We start from the raw sequence: 21,965 nt of genomic DNA, 5'->3' as shown, positions 1-21,965 counted from the left end.
GTTAGCATATTTTGATATTTTTCTAGACTACGAGGCATTTTTACGACAACCATAAACAATGTAGCCAACAAATATATGCTATACACGGTGCACAAAACACTATTATTTGTACATATAATTATCTTTTAGAATTCTAATGTCTAGTACTCCTTTCGTTTATAGATCGTTTTTAGTTTTTATAGATACATAATTTTCTTATGTATGTAGAGATAATATACTTTAAATACATAGCAAATACTATGTAACTAAAAAAGGTACACAATTTTAAACAGAGAGAATAGTTATTATATTTTTTCTTATGAGTATCGTGTTATATTTTTTATAAGTTTATAAATATTTAAATATGACAGCTCATATGTTGTTGTTGCTATTTGCACTATACACTCCACCTCACGTATGCGTGAGATATATAACCCCACTCACCCTCCTCTCCCCTCTCCCCTCTCCCTTTTCTCCTTCCCCAAACAAATCTAGGGTTTTGTGCAAATACAGTGGAATTCCCCAGTCATTGAAAATACGAAAACCAAGACAGCCAAAGCCATTGTCCTCAGAAATAATTTCTCTTCTCTCAACTTCGACATGGAAACATAGAAGCAGCATACAAGTTCTTTTTCTCCCAAGTCAAGGGGCTCGAAGGAATAATGGGCGGAAGTCCTACTCCTACCCCATCCCCGCCACCTCCCTCGAATTCCGATTCCTCCCCGCCCGTGTTCAAACTAAACGCCCCGGGCCCGAGCTCTGGCCACGAGGCGGCACAGGGCGCGTCCGCCTCGCCAGCGGCGGCGGCGCCGCCGGCGGTTCGCGCCCCGTCCGAAGCGTTGCTCGCCGTGCTGGGCGTCGTCGGCGAGCTCCGCGCTCGCGGATTCCTCGCCAGGCTGGAGATCCCGGAGGCCCAGCTCACGGGCGCGCGCGCGTCCGCCCTGTTCGACGCCGTGCTCGCGTCCTTCATCGCCGAGGCGTGGCACCCCGAGGCGGCCTCGTTCCTCCCGATCCCGCCGCCGCCGCTCGGGGGTGGCTTCAAGGTGGAGCTCCTCCGCCTGTTCCTCGCCGTGCGCGCTCGCGGCGGGTTCGCCGCCGTCGCGTCTTGGGCGGCCGTTGCCGAGGATGTCGGGCATGGCCCAGCCGACGACATGGCCGTCAAGCTGCTCTACCGTAAGTACCTCGAGCTCCTGGATCGGACCTTCGATAAACCACTAGAGGACCACAAGGTGGGCGAGGGCAGCGGCAATGCCGGCCGGCGCTTGGGCTCCGCGAAGGACAGGTTCCTGTCGCCGACCAAGGAGCCCACGAGCGCCGGATCGCCGCACCTGAAGAGGAAGAGGGAACCACTCGTTGGGTTCCTCAACTGGGTGCGTCTTACGGCGAAGAGCCCCGCTGACCCGGGGATTGATCGTCGCGGCCACTCCTCCACCGCGGTTTGGCTCCGGGAGCAGACGCTCGCAGATTATGTTAAGAAGCTGAGGGGGATGTTCAGCTGGGTACACCTTGTGGCCAAGAGCCCCGCCGCACCGGGGTTCATCGGTGGGAACTGCGACGACCACTGCTCCACGGCGGCTCTGCTACGGCGCCAGATGTTTGCAAACATTGACTGCAGCAATGAGTCTGCCTCGCCGCAGGTAATTCGTTGCATTACCATTCACCATTTTGATGTCTGAATGCATTGTTGCCTTTACATATACTTGACCCTGCGCTCGTGCTCATTACAGTTGCATCTGAGATTTCAGACGAGTAAATTTATTTTGGTCTGTTCAATTATACTCCTTAGCGTTTTCTCATTAGATTTTCCATTCATTCAGCTATAGCATTTGGTCATTAGATTTTTTTTCCTTTCAACTGTAACATTGTTTTATTATCCTGTGAGGGTTAGTACCAATGGCGATGGCAAGGTTGTGCCTCAGGTGGTTGCGCACCGCAGCCAGCCATGACAAGTTGTGCACATCAGGGCCAACACTCTTATATCTAGGAATTATATTTATTAAGGAAGTGGCATTTCATCTCTTATATCAGATTTACTAATCATATATTGCGCAAGATTAGAATGCTACCATATCAAGTCTCTATTTGACTGTTCCAGGGTGTTATTGAGCTACTTGTGTAAAGAGGCCCGGTTCTTTGAATTGACTCCAACTACATTAAGGGCCAGTTTGGCAGCGCTCCAAACCAACTCCGCGCTCGGCAACTCTCCTAGGTGTTCCCACTCTCGGTCGCACCAGCCCCCCCCCCCCCCCCCCGCTCCACTTGCTCCAGCTCCAACCAACGACAGTGGAGCGGCATTGGCATCTGTGCAGCACCGCAAATCGACCGCTAGTGCCGCCAATTGATCTCTTGCAGCTTTTAATCAAGCTCCGGCGGCCGCAAATTGAGCAGGATGAGCTCTGGGCGAACCTGCAGCGCGGGGACGAGCTCCGACAACCGCAAATCGAGCGGGACGAGCGGAGGGCGAACCTATGGGCCGGGACGAGCTTCAGCGGCCATAAATCAAGCAGAACGAGCAGAGGGCGAACCTGCAGGTAGGGACGAGCTCTAGCGGCCACGAATTGATCTCCGATTGATCTCCTATGTCCAAGCACCGTCGGGGGAGCGAATGATCTCGTTCCCTTTCAGGGGATGAGGATATTTTGATGATTTCTCCCTCCATAGGTGGAAAACGCGTGGGTGAGTAGAGTCTGTGATTTGCTCTTGGGGGCGAGCGGCCAGGGTACCGGCAGGGACGAGCGGCAGAAGTGCGAGTCGTTGAAGACCAAGAAGTGACTTATTTATACCAAGCACTCCTCTTACGGCTAGATCCAATCTCCTAGTCCCTGTAGAAAGGAAAAAGAATTTCACATTCTTCCTTTTAGGAAGGGAGGATTAGGGAAGTCCTATTGATTATTGCTTTCTCCGGACCACCGGAAAAAGCATGGAAAAAAGGTCGAATGGTACGATCTCTCGAGCATCTTATGAGAGATCTCATTTTTCTATTGGCCACAATGCCATCCTCAACACACAACACATCATCTAGCTTGGGTGGATATGTTGTGGCCAATATGATGTTTCCTCATTTGGCATCCTCTGTCTATCAATGTCCCTTTTGTCCAAAGTCTATCCTTTTCCAAACTTAAAGGGGAGGTGCCTGACTAACCTGTATAGTAAATGAGGCATTCGAAAAGAAAGAAGGCATTACAACATTTGAGGCTTATAATGATGTGGTGCCTATATAACTGGTTTTGGATGTAAACAAGAGTTTCATCATTGGGTATGGCATGTGTGGCTTTTTAACCATGATGAACCTTTTTGTAGCTATGATGTGCAAACCTCGTATACTTTTGTGCATGATGAGTTGCACAATCGTGATGTTGATGTCACCTTAATGGGTTGTAACGCCTTCCTTGCAATGTATCCTCCAATCTTAGCTGTGACCATCAAAACCATGACCATACCTTCAACAAGTGTGCGTTTGTGCCTCCTCACCCACTCCACTCCTATAAAATCCCTGGGAAGATCTCACCCAGTTATAATGGTCTATTGAGGTGATAGCTCACATTTCGTATGTTTGCTAGCTCATTTTTACCAGGATTGATGATGTATTCCACGTTGTAGCATTAAAGTGTTAGAATGACAATCAGCGGATGATGCCACTACCGTTATTCCAGCAATACCAAAGACAGGACTCACACTCGAGTAAAAAAACATGAAGGACTTCTCTCGGCAACTAATGTGAAGTTTAGCAATGCTCAACCTCTAGGACCTCCATCTCGGCAAGGAGTCCACGAGTGCGGAGCTCACTAATGATTGCTGAGCGCAAAGATCAACACGTCAGACAGGGCAATGTTTGGCGGCACCATGACCAATGTTGAGGCGGATGTGCCCTGGGGCGCTCGTGCCTAGCTCTTCTCTAGATTCAAAATAGTGATCTCAATGTGAGAACAAAAAGTTTGTAACTTAAGGGTTTGACTATGAGTACTTTAATAAAAATACTCATACTTGCGGTGGAGGTGCCCCTAAGGCTCTGTCTTAAGATGTGGTACCGGGCTCCGAATGCAGACCGCCAAGAGGGTCTCAATGACCTCCCCCCCCCCCCCCTCGAGTTTTCAGTACTCTAACCAATATAGCTTGTGAGAATCTGGTAGAAAGTTTAATGAATGTTTTTGTATATGAAACAAGCTAGAATTGCTTGGTTGTTGTTGCTTGAGCTTGTCGACTTTGCTTGCAACTGGCACATGATTTAAGCCCTTACCATATTTAACACTTAATTTCATGTTTCCTACTTGAGTCCTCATGGTTGAGCTCAATGCAATCTGTTTCTCTTCAATTTCTCTTGATAGAACTAGAACATGTTGATGGAGTAGATGAGTTTAGATTAGCTCTTGGGATTTTTGGTTATTTTGGCGGTGAGTTGATTGACCGGGGCCTTCCCTTACGACGATGATGTAATCTTCCATTGGCAAGAGTACCTTCATTTGTCTCCTTCAACTTTCACAAAAAACCTAGTCTTTCGATACTAGAAAAGGTAAGGTGGTTGTGTGATGCAATCAAGGTAATGTGTATAGTTTGGGGTCTAAATAGATCCAATCAGGCAACTCATAGGTTGAGCCATAGTCATAAGGAACATGGTCGATGCTGCATTCCTTGTCCTAGGAACATCATCCCCATTCCGAGAACATGGGAACAATCTCGTCACACCTTTTTAAAAACCATTCACAAGTAGTATACCATTTTTCTTGACCCTATCGATGGGGGTACATTGTGACTATGGGTTGAGACTTATTGACAGGACTATAACATCCTGACTCATCATCCCAAAAGTTCTCGGTTCACAATCCACGTCTCAATCAACATCTCAAAGAGGACTAGCTGGTTTAATGTAAGCTGCCTTCCGACACTTGAACCAGCATAAATCTTGTGTATCCATTTTGAATTGGGACACTACAACGACGTAACGCAAACCCATGATCTTAGTTGTTGTCCTCTGGTTGTCTATGCATTTCATCCATGTTGATGCAATGGTATTAATGTTACTAATCCACGGCCTTTACACTTTCTTAACTTTTCTAACCTTCCTAAAACTACAGAATTCACAGTGGTAACAAAATGTATCAAATGTCAAAAATGGATGCAAAGATGTTTCTCTTTAGGAAATTAACTTGCTCCATGTATCCCTGCAGAGCTCAGGTGCATGTCTACATGGGCTTCTTCCCTGATCCACGTGTGTGTCTTTTGAAAGAATAGATACAACTCCACAACTTCAACTGATTGTTAACCAATGCTTACTACTACCTCCGTTTCGCAAAGAATATCACCGGTTAGTTCATTTTTGTACTAACTGGTGACATTCTTTGTGAAACGGAGGGAGTACTTGGTTATCCCTGTTAGTGTTCTAGCTCCAAGATTGCAAATATGGTAACTTTTGTTAACATTGTAAAAATCATGTAGTGATCTATAGTGATCCAGAAAGTACCAGAAACACAATCTGGTACCCCTATACTTCTGTTAGCAGATTAAAATTTTTCTTGTAGTGTGTTATTATCTGTTTACCAGTTCTCTGTTAATTTCATGCATGTCTGGTTTCTAATAGGTTTCAAGAGATGATCAATTTGAATTGCAAAAACATCTTTTTTGCTTATTCAAATCAAAGTGATTGCTTAACAGTAAGAGTGGTTTAATGTCAGCATTTTGGCCTCAAAAGAGATAGAGAATTGCAGCTGCTTTTATGGCCAACCTTAGCAAACATTGTGCTGTGATGGTACAATCTATTTGTTAGATTTCTAACCATTTTGAATTCCCAATTCTAGACCATGAAAAGATAAATAGTTTTGCACTTCTAAATTCATTTATTATCTTAATTTGTGCTGTTGCTAATATCGTAACTGAGATTGTCCTTTCAGATACACCGTTTCAGTATAATAAAATACTCCAGCACTCTATGTTGCTTTAGCTACACTATTTAGAATATTGATGTTGGTGTATAATTTCGTGCTGCAATATCTTTATTCTTTATGTAATCTTGTTGCTGTCATACGTACGTAAGTGACAATTTGTGCTAATGATCTAGCTAGTGATATACAGTGAACATATACAGCACCAACATATTATTCCTTGTTCATGCAGAGCGGACATTCAAATGAGGAAGCACTTCCTTGTGGCCAAGCAGACATTCCAAAATGGACTGGGAAGCCTTCATCACGTTACGATGACCGGCGCACATTGAGGTTTCTTGGAGAACCTATTCTGCTTCCAGAAAGTAATGAAGCCCTTGATGGTGGTTCCATTGGCAAGGGGAGGCAAGATAATTGCAACTGTCAATACCCAGGTTCCATTGATTGTATCAGGTTTCATGTGGCACAGAAAAAAGATGAACTGAAGCGCGAGCTGGGCCCAGCATTTTATAAAATGGGGCTTGACAAAACCGGTGAGGATGCGGCACTCACATGGACAAAGGGTGACGAGAGGAGATTCAACACCGTTATCCATGACAACCTGCCTACATCCAAGTACAATTTCTGGGGCAAACTGCGTGCTTCCTTCCGCTCCAAAGGCAGCAAAGGTCTTGCAGGCTATTACCACAACGTTTTCCAGGTCCGGCGACGGGCCTACCAGAACCACCTCGCTCTGAATGCCGATAGTGACGACGATTCCATAGAGCCTGGCTTCCTATACTCTCGTCAAGGGGATGTTAAGGGTAGCTCCAGGACCAGGTCTGCTTCTTCCTCCAGGAATGGGAGAAGCTCTTAGCCTAGCCTGTCTGATTCTGATAGGCGGTCACTGCCTATCGTGTACCGGTAGCTCTCCAGGTGAGCAGCTTCCAATCGAACTGATCAAATGAAGGGTGTTAGGGTTGTAGTCACCAAATTGGTGATTGAAGATGGTAAGGTAGACTTCTGTTGTAGTATCTTGCTGAGACTTAATTTCCCTTTTTTGTGACTGGTGGTTTGTTACCCCATTTGTTTGGTCTGATCTGAATTTTAATGTTGACATTTAGGCTATCTTCTAGTTTTACCGTTATGAGTGTTTGTTTGATGAATGCGATAGTTAGACTCTGCTATTCTTTTTATTATTAGAACGTGCAGCATTGAGTCGTTCATGCTCCTGGTAAGCTTTGCATGGCATTGGAAAGGTTAGAATTGATTCGGAGGTTCTTCAGCAACTGTAGTTCCTCAGTTACCGGTTCTCAGATTATGATGTGCGCTCGCATGGTTTGCTGTTTTCATCTTTGTGAAGACACTGCTTCAGAAGCCGCAGTTCAGGTAAATAAAGTTGTGAAGAAACACGTCCCCAGGTTGAGCTGCACATGCCCGGTATGTGGTACTGTATCCATTAATTAACTCTGCCGTACTCCCATGGAAAACTGAATCTGGACGTGCCCCTTCTTGCCTTGTTGCTGAAAGGGACTTTCCATCATCTGCCTTCTCTGGGCTCCGATGGAAGTGTAGACCGCGGCACACGGGAGCGTCTTCCGATCCTGTGGGCGTTGCAGTATTATTTTGGTTTGCACCAAACTGTCCCTTTTTTTTCATCTCGAGGGCAAGTACATTGATCTAGTCGGGCAAGTAACGAATAATAGGCGGTCTTATGCATTGTCACGTCATTTTGAGATGACGTAACGAATAATACATGCAATAGGTTGTCTTATAAATTATCTCATAGTAAATATATAATTGCATAATAAAAAAAGAAAATATTATAAGTTGCATGACGACAACAACTTATACAATGGTGAGAAAGTGGTCTCATACTCCTAAATTTTAGCCTATAAGACGGTTGTCTCACGAAACAACCACCTTATTCTCTCTCCTCCCTCTCTCCGCCACCTAATAAAAAATCCTACGTGGATTTGTATGAGACGACCTATAAGACCACTGACCGCTGATACGTAGCAATGTACTTGCCCCGAGGTCGTGAGAGGTTGGAAGATATGGAATTGCATATATGCATACCCTGTAACAATTAACAATTGATCCTCTTACGTGGAATGGTGGAAGAGGGAGACAAAACCACGCACGAAATCCTTCTTTTGCGGGCATATAGGACTGACCGGTTGGTGGGGGTGGTTGTTTACACTTTCGTTCGACTTCGAGGATGAGCTCGGCTGTCCATCCTTCAGTAAAAACTATCAAACTTCATAGCTGTTTTTACGCCAAAGAAAATTTTAGAACTGAAAGGCAGTAATACTGTAAGTACAATATAAAGTGCTTCACAATTAACATTATTTCCTAATATTTGCGGCAAACAGGTTGCCATCAGGTGAAATGTACTGTTGTCCGTGAATTCAGCATTGGTTAGGATTCCTACGACAGAATCTATCCATCCTAAGTTCGAGTAGCAGGTTCAACCCTCACATGACCGTATGCATCCTCCTCCTCCTTTTCATCCTTTCCCTCCCAGCAACATGATTATTGGCTACTCTTCCTAGATCCATGCTTTGACTTGTTTTTCTTTGTCACCTTCCTTCCATATACACGATGTTCAACAATCACCTCGCTACCCCAGGCATATTGGCATCTAAGTGGCATGAATTTCCATATCTATGCAACTTCCATATACACGATGGAAGGCAGTTACATAACTCAAACGGAAACCGAAAGAAATAGGAAAATGAATATCCAAGATTATTCGAATCCGTTTCCATGTGTATCCAATCCATTTCCATCCTAGGAGATGGAAACTGGAAGGAAACAAGAAGACAGATATCCGAGATATCCGAATCAGTTCCAATGCGTATCCGATCCGGTTCCATCTTAGACGGGCATGCTTTTGTGTGTTAGATTTTTTTATTAGGATCCTACGGTAACAAGTAAAAAGCTTATTTGTCCTGATAAAGCTAGCGTTAGTTACCACAAAGGTACCTTAGATCTTCTGTTGATTCTCTGCATTTTTGTAATTTGATGCCTTAAGTTTTAGTTCATATTAAAAACCGGATGCTTTCACTTGAAAACATGCATTTGGGTTGAAAGGTCCAAAAACAGGAAAAATGGGTACATAGGTTAGCACCTTTGGCGTATGGCCAACTTGGTGATAGAGTCAGCGCAACTCAGCACTACAAAACACCCTTTTCGCGAAACAGCTAAATATTTCTTTAATTCAATTATACAACCATTTAAGAGGCATTGCTCCACCATGATGAAAACCAAGCATAAAAATTTGTATTTTTCAAGGAACATGTACATTTTTTTACTCCAATTATCATGAATTGAACTCATTCCCAAACGTTCACATAAAATTTCCACATTCCCAACAAGTGCATGTAAGAATCATATGGATGTTAGAAAATCCGAACTACTTGTATTGGTATCCGCTAAATTATTACTATGGACATCCATTTGTTCTTTATTTTAATATGGATGCTAAACGCATGCATCCGAATCCGATTTTCAATATTTTTTCTATCCAATTGCATATCCATATTGGAAAAAATATGGAATATGTGACATCATTCGTATATGTAAAGAAAAAAATACCTGGTTAACATATCTCTACAACTAATTATTAATGATGTACACTATATAAAAGCTAGCTATATGATAAATGATCTAACGATCTTAATTCTATTATTACTAATAGAATTAAGATTGTTAGGTCATTTATTAGTCGTTACCAATAAAGGGTAAAAGCTAGCTATATGATATAAAAGATAGCTATATGTTTTCTCCTTTACCAATAATCGCAGGGGGAGTATAAAGATTAAGTTTAATTAATCTTAGTTTATTTATTTAATAATAAAACTATTTTTATATGTGTTAATTTACTTACTTATTTAATAATGAAAACATTCTTATATCCGTTAATTATTTCATATTTAATATTTATGGAAGTATTTATTTATTTTATAATTATTTTGATATATTTAATTATTGAAATCATCCTTTGATACATGTGTTATTTTGTATTAGTTATCCTTGTGTCCGCTCTTTACTCTCTATTTCTACTTGTATAATAATTTTGATCTACTATAGAATTAATGGTAAAGGAGATTGATACTCGTGATGATGCTCTTCGAATTGAGAAGGTTTCTGAATTCAAATTATCCGTTCTGTATTTATATGTCTAATAATATTCATATTCATATTTGAATTCGAATTTAATATAATAAAAAATTATTTGGATTAGATTCCATACGTATCCACGTACGCAAAAGAAAGTTGCCGTACGCATCCACGCACGATTTCATCCGGGCATCCGGCTATATATCGGCACGTTATCCGCGGGAGACGCACGTGCTGTGCGCTAATTACGGCCGAGCACCTCTAGTCTAGATTAATAAATCTCTCGGCGCTGAGAGGCATCCGTCCACTTCTGGGCTGCCACGCGGTCGCGTCGGGAGCCGGGAAAAGTTGCCAGCGCACGCCCCTGCCGCCGAAGCAAAGCGGGCGGCGGTTTCGGGCCCGAGTCCAAGCCGATCCCCACACAGAAACCACGAGATTATCACCGGCGCTCGCCGGATCTCGCCGCCTCGGCAAGCAGAAATTTCCAGGGCAAGAAGAAAAAGGGCCGGCTATTAGAAGAAAACAAGGCGTGATTAGGCAGGCGATCGGGATTAGCCGCCGTGCTGTGGCGTGACCCGGAAGCCATTGGCGGTGATCGATGGCGTCGCGTCCCTAATCCTCCTCCCCCATCTCCTGTTTGCTCTTTCGCTTCGCTTTGTCCCTTTCCTCCCAGCATCTCCTTGTCGCGCACGCTCGCCTCCCACAGCCCTGAGCCAGAGCCACCACCCCTCTCCCTCCCTCTCTCTCTCTCTCTCCATCTCGGCGTGGCGGCCGCGATAAAATAAATCTTGTGCAGGGTGGGGGGAGGGCGTACGGCGACGCGGACGCACCGTCACAGGGCTGCGCAATCCTTTTCTCCCTCTTCTTATCCCAAAGGCAAGAGCCGCGTCTCCAGGAGTCCAGAGGGCGAGGGAGGAAAGAGGGCGCGTCCTACTGTGGTCCTTGTTCGTTGCTCCCCCCCTCCGCTTTCCGGGATGTCGTCACCGAGCAAGCGCCGCGAGATGGACCTCATGAAGCTGTGAGGATCTTCGAGCTCTAATCCGTCTTTCGATTTCCCCTTGATGGGTTCCGTTTGTTTGTTTTTTTGATCTGGCCTTTCTTGGGGGGCGTTTTCTTGGTTTCTTGGCGCCGCAGGATGATGAGCGACTACAAGGTGGAGATGGTGAACGACGGGATGCAGGAATTCTTCGTCGAATTCAAGGGGCCGACCGAAAGTACGAACCCTCTCGCGCAAAATCCACTTTTTCCTCTCCTTGCTTCCTCGGCTGGTGATCCACGTTCCTGTTCCTGATCTAGATGTAGCTGGGGAAGCGAGTGCGAGGAAAAAACCGCGAATTTGCTCTGTTGATCGCTTGTGGCACCACCCTAGGATGATTTAACTTTATGCTGGATGGATTGCCCAGTTGTTCGTTCAGTTGACCTGAAGCATCCTCTGGCTACAGTGATTTTTAGTTGGCTTTTCTGATGTGACAAGCACAAGCTGATGAATTTTCGCTCAATTTGGTAGGTATCTATCAAGGCGGCGTCTGGAAGGTTAGGGTGGAATTGCCTGATGCCTACCCTTACAAATCCCCATCCATCGGCTTCATCAACAAGATTTATCACCCGAATGTTGATGAAATGTGAGTACTGTAGTCTCGAACTACTTTATTCACTGCAATTGGAGCTCGTGGGACTAGCGTTTCCTGACCTGCTATTGTTTGCTTTAAATATGCAGGTCTGGTTCCGTCTGTTTGGATGTCATAAACCAGACATGGAGCCCAATGTTTGGTGAGATAGTCCCTCCTACTTCAGTGTCATTATGAGCACTTACTTCCTACTGTAGCAGCTATAACCTGAGCTTCGTCTTTCCTCCACATTTTCTTTTTGCAGATCTAGTAAATGTTTTTGAAGTGTTCCTTCCACAGCTTTTACTGTATCCGAATCCTTCTGATCCATTAAATGGGGAGGCTGCTGCATTGATGATGCGTGACCGCCCTGCTTATGAACAAAAAGTGAAAGGTAATGTGATTCAGCAAAATCCCTGATTGTTTTTGGTACATACTCTATAGTTCTAAGATTATTGTTTGATTGAAGCATCACCACCAGTTCTAGTCTGTCCATTATGTTCTACTAAAGACTCCGCCTTTTTTGTTATATACGCATTGCGACCTTGAAAATATTTACTTATGGAGTGTGAACCACACTAGGGTGTTCTCTTGCAACCTGGCTCTTTTATGCACCAAATCAACATGAAAAGTTCTGATTGTTTTTCATAATGCTTTCACGCATTAGTCAACTGCAAGCTTCTCTCAAACCTAACATGTTCAAGTTATACTACAACACAAACAATGACTAGTAGTTGCACCCTAACTAATTATCTACTAAGCTCTCCAAAACCTAACATCAAGCCATATTGCTAAGAGGACACCCTAACAACAATTATCAAATTTGAGAAAACATAGGAGCACAAACAATTACTTGACTTGAACAGAAAACATAAGAGGGCATGCATTGCACTGTCTAAGGAATTGGTGCTTGAAGTTCAAACTTGCTACTACAAAGGTACCCCTGATATAATGCACATCTTCAACCTCTATCATCGCATTGCTTCTCTGCTACCAATTGTACTAAATCCTATTAAAATTATTTTGATCTCAAGTCTTGTCGTTGCTGTATTCATCTCCAATGTACCTCTCAATTCTTTCTTCTGGCATTAATGTGGTTTGAACAAAGTGAGTAAGAGGCATCACAAGACGCCAGTAGGGACCATCGTAGCCAGTGAGCTCATGGAACTCCTGTGCAGTCCTACCACTCGGCCATAGATGTTGCTTGCTGCAGTGGGTTCGTCCTCCTCTTGTGTGGCACACTTTCTCCTGCACTGATCTCTTTTCATGTACCTGAGCTAGAGCAGTGGACCAGTCCTGTCATGCATGTGGTGTTTCAGGCACTGAAGTGGGGTAGTCCTGCAAATTTGTGTGTAAAGGGCAATTCTTGGATAACAAATACCAATTGGACTTGTTCTAATGTTTAAGATCTAGATTTATTAATCTGAATGCAAAAGAAGGCAATTTCTAGCAATAATACTTCTTGTACCGCTATTAGAGAATGTAGACACAATATTGCTCATTTCTCTTTATGGACTGGGACTTAATATCAAAGATGGCAACAAACCCTCTTCATCTTGCCATACTCGCAGATTAACCTATCCTTTGTGTTAGATGAAACATGGTAAAACTTTGTGTGTGCCTATACAGATACCTGACAAATTAACCTGCTTTAACCTGGTTCTGGTTTGACCAAGTGGTTCTGTTTTAACCCAGCTCTGGTTTGACCTGGCTTACCATGATAACATTTACGAAGATAGAAAATCAGAACTTTTTTAGTGGGAGTGGGGGATCAAGATAAATAAATGGACATGCACTCTGATTACTTGCCTAAACCAGTTAATGAAGTCTCTGTCTGCTTGGTTGGATGTTCTAATACATTTTGAAACTGTGAAATCAGAGGTTATGCTGCCCTAACTGATGACAAACCTATGGCACATGATTTATTCTATTGCTGCCAGTTCCGTGACACTATAATAAGTTATGTTCAATATAAAGTTCACCTGCTAAGATAAATACTAGTATCTTGAAATTGTTCACTTGCTTGAATAAGTTAATATTTGCACTACCATCTGCTGACAACTACTGGATAAGCGGGTGATTAATTTTTATATTCCTGATGTTAGGCCTTTCTTATCTCAAATTGTTGGTATGTATGTTGACAGAGACTTGTAGTGACGTGGTTGTTTGGTGCTATATTAGCTAGGGTTTCTTTATGTCCGATGGCACCCTGCTCCCAATAAAGCATAGTATATCTTTATCGCATTTCATATACCATATGTCGGAGCACTACTTTGCTCATCATTGGCCAACTAGGCTTTGCGCAATTATTATTGCTCCATTGACACTACCCTAACTTGCTCTCGCATTTTTTTTGCAGAATACTGTGAAAAGTATGCTAAACCAGAGGACGCTGGAATAACTCCGGAAGACAAGTCCAGCGACGAGGAGCTTAGCGAGGAGGAAGATGACTCCGGGGACGAAGCTATACTTGGCAATCCTGATCCTTAGTCTGAGCTGGCAGCTGCGCTCCCAGCTCATCGATACAATGTTCATTGCAGAAATTGCAATTAAACAGAAACTGAAAAACTAAAAAAAAAATCTGGTTGTCATGTAAATAAGTGTACCCTTTATGTTATGCAATGTTGTTTCTTTCAGTCGGCCGGTTGAATTCGCAGTGGCTCTTGCATTGTCTTCTTGGTCTCGTCAGGTTTTCGTTTCAGGGAATAAACTATGGTTGTAGCTTCCACCATTGGATGGTGATGTGGGCATGACGGATATTGATTGCTTGCTTGTTTAACCAACCAACAGTTGTTTGCCTGGCATTCTTATCCCTGGGGACAAGTTGTTTGATTAGCATTGATGTTGGTGTTGATTGTGGCCAAAAAATGCAAGATTCTGTTCACACTAGCCCACTTCATACTATTGAATTTGCAGACGAAGAAATTGTCAAATACGAGTACGTTTTTGGTCCATCAAAGTTTACGTTCAGTTTTTTTACCCTTCCTTTCACTCGCGAAGCGCGGCCCATGGAGCGAGATCATCTGCACGAAGCAACCTACTAGCACCAAGTTCACACAGCCCACAGGCTACGCAACACCGAGGCCCAACCCAGCGCGCGAGGAGGTCGGCTGACGACGGTTTCGGCCCGGACCCCAACTCCCAAGCCTCGTTCTCCGGTCGACGGTCTGCTGACCGGACGCGATCGCACCGCGCCGCCGCCGGCCGCCCGCCCGCACGGCACGGCGCTCCGAACCCTTGCGCCAGCCAGCGTCGCTCCCCTGCGGCGTGAGCAGGGGCACCTTCCTGGACGCTCCTCCTCCCCGTGCCTCCTTGCTTCCCCTGCCAACACCCCCTCGGCGGGGCAGCCCATTTCACCGCGCGCGAGCGCCGCAGCAGGCTGCAGGGCTCCACTGGTGGCCTGGAGCGACCGAGGGCAGCGCGCCCGGGCCTCTGCTTTGACTGTAGCAACGGCTCCACCTGTGAGCCGCCGGGCGCGGGCGCCGCAGCTGCAGCGCCTTGGAGTTGGAGGTACGGCGGCACTCCTACTTAGTCTACTCGAATTTAGATTGGGGGAGCGCATGCTTTTTTGCTTTAGTCTTGCTCAGAACTAGCAAAAACTAGTAGTTCGCTCTCTTTTGTCGCTTCAACTTTGATATGATTGTCTGCCTGTTGATGCTCAAAGCAGTTGACCGGTGGTGATCGAGAATTTGATCTGTGTTCCACATAAACTATCTGATCACTTATGCTGTTGCGATGCCTTTATGTAACCTCGAAAAGTCTTAATCTGTTCAGGCGGAATCTCAGCTGTCCTTCTGTGGTATGAGATGCTCAGTTCATCTAATTGGGCCGAAATGGACAGATACAGATAATTTTTGAGTCTGGAAGCCTATATAGTATATACCGTAGAAGATATCTGCAATGGAAGGGTCCGAATCTAGCAGGAGTCGCAGCAGGGGAGATGTTGAGGACAGCATTGATGCCATGGGCAGTTGGAAGGAAGATGAAGAGCGAGAGGATGCTGACGGCAGAAAGAGCCAGTCAGGCAAGGCGAAAAAGCATGGCTCTGCAGATAGAGTTGAGGATCCAGATGATGCTAGACGGGGATCTTCTACCAATAGGAACGGGTCTAGAAGGAAGTCTGTTTCAGGCTCAGCCCAGGCCTACAGCGACGACGAGGATGATTACGATGTAAGAAGGGATTCACGGGTATCCAAGGTTCCACGGCGAAGCCCTAAAGAGAAAACCGAGAAAGATGGGGACAACAGTAGGAGAAGAAGAAAAGATGAGAATGATTGGGACTCTGATGAAGCTGATGGTAGGCCATCTTCTGGTCAGAGTAATCACAAGAATGCACGAGAGGCTCATGACCACAGGGATGGATCCAGTCAAAGAGATGATAAACATAGGACCGCCGAATGGGAAGAGAAAGATGAGAAACTAAGGCATCAAGATGAGTGTACATACGAAAGTAACGTCAATTTAGGAACTAAAGGTAAGGTCCCATATTTGGAAGATGGTGCAAACGCCAGGGAACAAAGTATAAACATGAAAGAGAAAACTAGAGATGATTTTACATCACACAGAGGGAGGGAGCGAAACAAAGAATCGGAAGAATCAAGAGAGTACATGAGAAATCATCAAAGGGAAGAATCTAAAGGTGCAAATGACTATGGCACTACTTTGGAATGGATTCATGGGCACGAAAGGTTAGATGGTGGAAGTTTCCAAGGCTGGTCTGCATACAGGAAAGATTCTAGGGGCAGATATGAGAGCAGCAAAGGCCCTTCTTCATATGGAAATCGATATGATGGTTCTGATTCTATAGAAATAAGGCCTAACAGGAATCTTGATTTTGGAAGGGAGAGCTCTGTTTCTGGGAGAAGAACAAGCATGAATGCACATCAGGATTTAACAGCTGGTACAAATGATACTGCTGAAGAGGACAAAAGGAATTATAGAAGTGAAGAGGATTCAAAAGAGAGATACTATGATGATGCTCAAAATACAAATCAGAATACCGGCAAAGGTTCTGTTGATTCCCCAATTGCGAGAGCAGGAATGAAAGGACCAATGACATCCGATACACCAGTAGCAGTTCAAAGTGGTAGCAGCAGTTTGGTTTCTCCAATTCCTCAGCAAGGATCAAAAGGTGGTAGACTTTCTAGAGGTATAAGAGGGAGGCCAAATGGAAGGGAACCTCAGAGAATGGGAGGTCCAGTGCCCATGATGCCGCCTCCACCATTTGGACCTCTTGGTCTGCCACCAGGTCCAATGCAACCAATGGGCCCAAACATGTCACATTCTCCAAGTCCTCTTGGACCTGGTATTTTCATGCCACCTTTTCCAGGGCCTCTTGTTTGGGCTGGAGGAAGGGGTATGGATGTGAATATGCTTTCTGTTCCACCCAAACTTCTTATGCCTCCTCTAGCAGCTGGACCTGGGTTCTCTCCTAGTGTGGGAGCTGGCCCAAGCCATAATATTCAATTAGATCAAACAACCACTGGAAGAGGAGGTCCAACAGATGCTCCTGTACCCGGTTTCAACCCAATAGCTACACCAAGTCATGAAATGCTGCATGATAAGCCACCTGGAGGCTGGACACCACAGAGGAATAGTGGATCTGCTCGAAAAGCTCCTTCAAGGGGCGAACAAAATGATTATTCACAGAACTTTGTTGACACTGGCTTGCGACCTCAGAATTTCATTAGAGAACTAGAGCTTACAAGTGTAGTGGAGGATTATCCCAAGCTAAGAGAACTCATACAGAGGAAAGATGAAATAGTAGCTAACTCAGCTTCAGCACCAATGTACTACAAGTGTGACCTCAAGGAACATGTGCTCTCCCCAGATTTTTTCGGCACAAAGTTTGATGTTATCCTTGTAGATCCTCCATGGGAGGAGTATGTTCATCGTGCTCCAGGTATCACAGACCATATTGAGTATTGGACTGCTGAGGAGATTATGAATTTGAAAATTGAGGTTATTCTCTATCTTGAATTATTACATAATTTTCTTTTTAGTGAATACTACAGCCTTTCTTCTTCTTTGGGAGCTTGTTCTTTTCTTGTGGAGTTGCTATGATATAGTCAGTTATTTGATTCAACAGGTCATATCTGATACGCCTTCATTTATCTTCCTTTGGGTTGGTGATGGTGTAGGTCTTGAACAAGGCAGACAATGTTTGAAGAAGGTGGGCTAGCTGGCTCTTTGTATAACTTGGTATCTTCAAAAGTGCTGTTTCTAGTGTTTTATTTATTAATTTATTATCATACTTAACCTGTTCATTGGGGGCATTAGAATTTGATCTCAACTTCTAGAATACCAGATCCAGACTACTATATTCTTGTCCCCAATATGTGCCTTACTCATCTCATTTATTGTAGCTATTTCTTGTTTGTTTGGCCCAAACCTTATGGTTTGTTCACAAAAGGTGTCCTATTCATAAATACTAAGGAATGTTCCATCGGATTGCTATTCATATAATATTACATAATAATTTCATCACTCTCAAACATGCTGACTGCTGCTTACAATGTGTTGTAATCCATATTCCATTGTAGCCACTTCTTGTCTGTGCACAACCCCATGCAATTTTTATTGGAATTGTGCCCTATTTACCTAATAAAGATGGAGGGGTGTCTCATTGGGCTACTTTCAAAATAGTAATCCAAGAAAATATAGCTTAATTAGTGAATAATAGTATTGAGATGCATAGTGCTGAGGTATTTGTTCCTGCAGTGGGGATTCCGTAGGTGTGAGGATGTATGTTGGGTAAAAACCAACAAGAAAAATGCAACACCAGGTCTGCGCCATGATTCTAATACTTTGTTCCAGCGTTCAAAGGTTAGCTATTCTCTATGTCTAATGGCTTAATAAACTCCCTTGTAGCTGTCTTTCTTCTTAAGCATATGTTCCCCCCTTATTTAGGAGCATTGCTTAATGGGCATAAAAGGAACTGTACGGCGCAGCACTGATGGGCATATCATCCATGCAAACATCGACACTGACATAATAATAACTGAGGAACCTACTGATGGTATTTGATTCTTAACATAACTTTATAATATACAAATATCATTATTCATTGCTTCATGTTCACCCTTTGCTAACTACCAAGTGCCAATTGATGAGTGGCAACATCGCCTATGTCTAAAGTCTTCTTCCCTCAGACAATCTTTCATCAGATGGCACCTCTAATGCCTTATGACAAATGTTCTCCCTTCATTTGTCATACTTTGCATGTCTTTTTTTTCATGCTAGGATTTTCTATTTTGATTTGTTTATTATGTGAATTCCCTTTCAATATACCTAGTTTTCGACCTGCCAACATCTAGTCAGGTTACCTGATACCATTTATTAGCCTGAGCAAGCAGCTTTTGGGGTGTTTTTTTCTTTGAATGTTCTAGAATGACTTTTGATGACCCTGTAACTTGTGCAATTTTTTACTCCATAATACGGAGGGGCCATGGACTTCTCTGTCCCCTAATTGATCTTGTTCGTGTGGTTCTGAGTTATTGGGGAGGGAGGAGGAGGTGGCTGAACAGTAGCGGAAAGGGAGAGAGACTTAGGGGCTGGGGAGCCTAAGGGTTAAACCATTTACTTCTTGATTTTTAACGATTATATCTCCCCTCATATTTATGGGGAGGGCCCGACTTGACTTACAAGGAATCCTGACTCGACTTGACTTATAAGCAAACCTAATCTCTAGACCCTTGCTAAAACATAACCTAGACGAACTTCCTGGTGTGTGGTGCTGTACTTGCAGTACCCTCCTGGGCCATGGTTGGGCTGGGGCTTGAGCCCAGGCACCTTTTGCCAGTAACGGGTTCACCTAACTGTTTATCCATTTTGTCTCAAAGGAGATTGGTGAGGGAGAAAACAAATATGACAAACCAATGTAACCATTACAACCATCTTTTGTAGAACTCATCTTTGCTGCCTTTTCTTGTCCTTTTTATAATATGCTCCCCCTTGTTAGAGAGTTAATAGAAAGAAAATCTTATTTATATGTTGTTCTACTTACCTGTTACTGTTATTTGCAGTCGTCTGATACTTATCACTATTTATTGCTGACTCACGTTGATTTTATTATTGAAGACATGCCAATTGGTAAACTGTCACTAGCTTGGTAATATTTGTGTATTATACAGGTTCAACAAAAAAGCCTGAAGACATGTATAGGATCATTGAGCATTTTGCGCTTGGTAGGAGGCGTCTTGAACTCTTTGGTGAGGACCACAACATTCGTCCAGGTTGGCTTACTCTTGGTAAAGATTTGTCCACATCTAACTTTAATAAAGAGGTATGGTCCGAACACAGATGAATTTGAGTTTGAAGAACATTTATTCCATGAAGCGCTGCTAAGAATTTGCATCCTTGCAGGCATACATCAAGAACTTTGCAGATAGGGATGGAAAAGTATGGCAGGGAGGTGGGGGTCGTAACCCGCCTCCTGAAGCTCCTCATCTCTTGGTGACAACTCCAGAGATCGAGAGCCTCCGTCCCAAGTCCCCACAGAAGAATCAGCAGTCTATACCCACGATAGGATCTAGCAGTTCCACAAACAGGCGACCTGGCGCAAATACGCTACAGAACGTGGTGACTGTCGTCGGTTCTGAAACCATGATGCCGGCACCGTGGGCTTCCACTCCAGTGGCAGGTTTTGGAACGCGGGAGGGAGGAGTTGCCCCTGACAGCGGTCCTTCTGATAGTTATGGCTTCAGTGCGCCTTTTGGAAGACCAAGTTCAGATCATATCGATTTTGACACCCCAAGAATGTTGTAACATTATTTGAGCTGGATCTTTTGTATCCAGAAATTTTGTTTCAAGTCGACCATTCGTTGCTGCCTAGTGCCTACCATCATTATTGATTTGCTGTATCCATTCAATTTGTCAGCTTTTCAATGTGTGGGCACTTCATCATATCTCTAGGTAGAGTGGTAGACAATTCATCATATAGCTTCTGATAGGAGGTTGAGTCCCGATCTTCCGAGAGGTACGGTAAACTTGATTGGTGGAGAACTCAACGTTGATGATCCAAGACTCCGAACGAACAGAACTTCGCAATCACTACACCACTGCTCCGTTAGTTATCACCTGTGTCACACGAATGACCTCGCCACGAAGGTTTATCCCTGCAAGCGCTATCAAGAACACAAGCAAGAACGAGATGCAATCAAACAGACTTGATTACGAGATGGGGTCTCACAAATCGATGAACGGCGACACTGTTTGATGACAGAATGAATCTAAGCAAAACCCTAAGATGGCGACGGCTACTGAATAAAAGTGAGTTAGGGGCGTGCAAGTCCCCTGGACGCAACCCTAACGGGCTTCAACACGGTACACGGGCCAACGGCCGAAAAGATGGTGACACAGCACCCTGTCAGATTCTGGACGCCCACTTGTGTCGACAATTCCCGTCGACTCAGAAGGAATTTTGAGGTGGGACCGGTGCCATTGGAAGCTCTATGAAATTCTGGTTCCAACCATATATAGAACGTCCAAATCCGACTCCGTACGTGGCTAGGGCGTCAGTTTTGGTGAAGTAAGGTTCTGGAATCCGAAGTTGACTCGAATTTGATATTGTTTAGGACTCTAACTTGGGTTGGACATCCCTTGCTGGTCCTCTCCCCCTCCATGTCTATTTTTGAGTACTCCATCATCATCTCTATAATTCCTAATTATAATAATATTTTTAGGTAGCAATCTATTCTCAAAATAAGTAAACAAATAACATAGGAACAAGCACACCTTGTCTTTAGCACGAATGGTTGTACATAAGCATATCGCATACTTATCATTCATGTCTCTCCCCAAATATATTCTTATTATGTTTGTATCCATACGAGTCATGTCCTCGTCAGCTTCCATCGCTGGTGATGAGAAAAAGGTTACAGAGATGGCATTGTTGTTATTTCTCCGAGATAAACATGGAAATTGTCTATTACCAAAAAAATGCAAATCCTCTCATTATCACTACATATGATCTCCAAGGAATATCTCTTGCACAGTTACATTCCTCATGTTCTATTTTTAAAGCACAAATGTTCAACAAATTTTCTCCGGTAGTATCCTCCAAGAAAAACTCACCTTTAACAATAATATTCTCTAAATTATTCAGGTTTAAAGGTAAGGCCAGATTTTTTTGGCTCATCCCCAGACAGTCGGACACTGTTCTTGGGCAAGCTCCTTTCCTATCAGATGCACTGTAGAATCAGAACTACCTGCTACCCTGCGGCTGTTTCAGTTGCTTCCCCATCACATGTGGAGACACCTGACGATAGCTGCGGCTGTTGTGCCATTTCAGTTTCAACAGTTGAGAGCTGTGGGAGACCAAACAGAGAGGCGTTGATCTTCTGGGTTAAGCTAGGACAGAGACGATGACCGGCGTCGAATCATGGGGCGAGCAGAGCGG

The 21,965-nt window shown here is 44.0% G+C and overlaps 3 protein-coding genes across 4 annotated transcripts; all 3 read left to right on the top strand.

The window, feature by feature from the left end:
* The first annotated feature begins 641 nt into the window (after positions 1–641).
* Positions 642–6,917, top strand: LOC112872847 (AT-rich interactive domain-containing protein 1-like). Its single transcript, XM_025935886.1, has 2 exons — positions 642–1,616; positions 6,088–6,917. Exons 1-2 carry the CDS (start codon positions 642–644, stop codon positions 6,709–6,711), a joined length of 1,599 nt encoding a protein of 532 aa, XP_025791671.1. The 3' UTR covers positions 6,712–6,917.
* Positions 6,918–10,487: 3,570 nt separating this feature from the next.
* LOC112878234 (ubiquitin-conjugating enzyme E2 4-like) lies at positions 10,488–14,202 on the top strand. Its single transcript, XM_025942675.1, has 6 exons — positions 10,488–10,977; positions 11,094–11,173; positions 11,467–11,581; positions 11,677–11,729; positions 11,832–11,960; positions 13,926–14,202. The coding sequence occupies exons 1-6, from the start codon at positions 10,934–10,936 to the stop codon at positions 14,054–14,056; spliced, it is 552 nt and encodes a 183-aa protein (XP_025798460.1). The 5' UTR covers positions 10,488–10,933; the 3' UTR covers positions 14,057–14,202.
* Positions 14,203–14,373: 171 nt separating this feature from the next.
* Positions 14,374–20,443, top strand: LOC112878233 (methyltransferase-like protein 1). 2 transcript variants are annotated; one of them, XM_025942674.1, is made up of 7 exons: positions 14,374–15,076; positions 15,341–17,527; positions 17,655–17,738; positions 18,287–18,391; positions 18,476–18,584; positions 19,699–19,800; positions 19,931–20,322. In XM_025942674.1, the coding sequence occupies exons 2-7, from the start codon at positions 15,467–15,469 to the stop codon at positions 19,954–19,956; spliced, it is 2,487 nt and encodes an 828-aa protein (XP_025798459.1). In that variant the 5' UTR covers positions 14,374–15,076; positions 15,341–15,466; the 3' UTR covers positions 19,957–20,322. The 2 variants fall into 2 exon arrangements, with proteins under 2 accessions (XP_025798459.1, XP_025798458.1); XM_025942673.1 differs by having other exon boundaries at positions 14,649–15,076; positions 19,699–19,850; positions 19,931–20,443.
* The last annotated feature ends 1,522 nt before the right edge of the window (positions 20,444–21,965 follow it).

Source organism: Panicum hallii, chromosome 9, assembly GCF_002211085.1.
Source record: "Panicum hallii strain FIL2 chromosome 9, PHallii_v3.1, whole genome shotgun sequence".
Taxonomy (NCBI): domain Eukaryota; kingdom Viridiplantae; phylum Streptophyta; class Magnoliopsida; order Poales; family Poaceae; genus Panicum; species Panicum hallii.
Note: the sequence above shows the minus strand (reverse complement) of the source record. Positions and strands in the feature narration are given on the sequence as shown.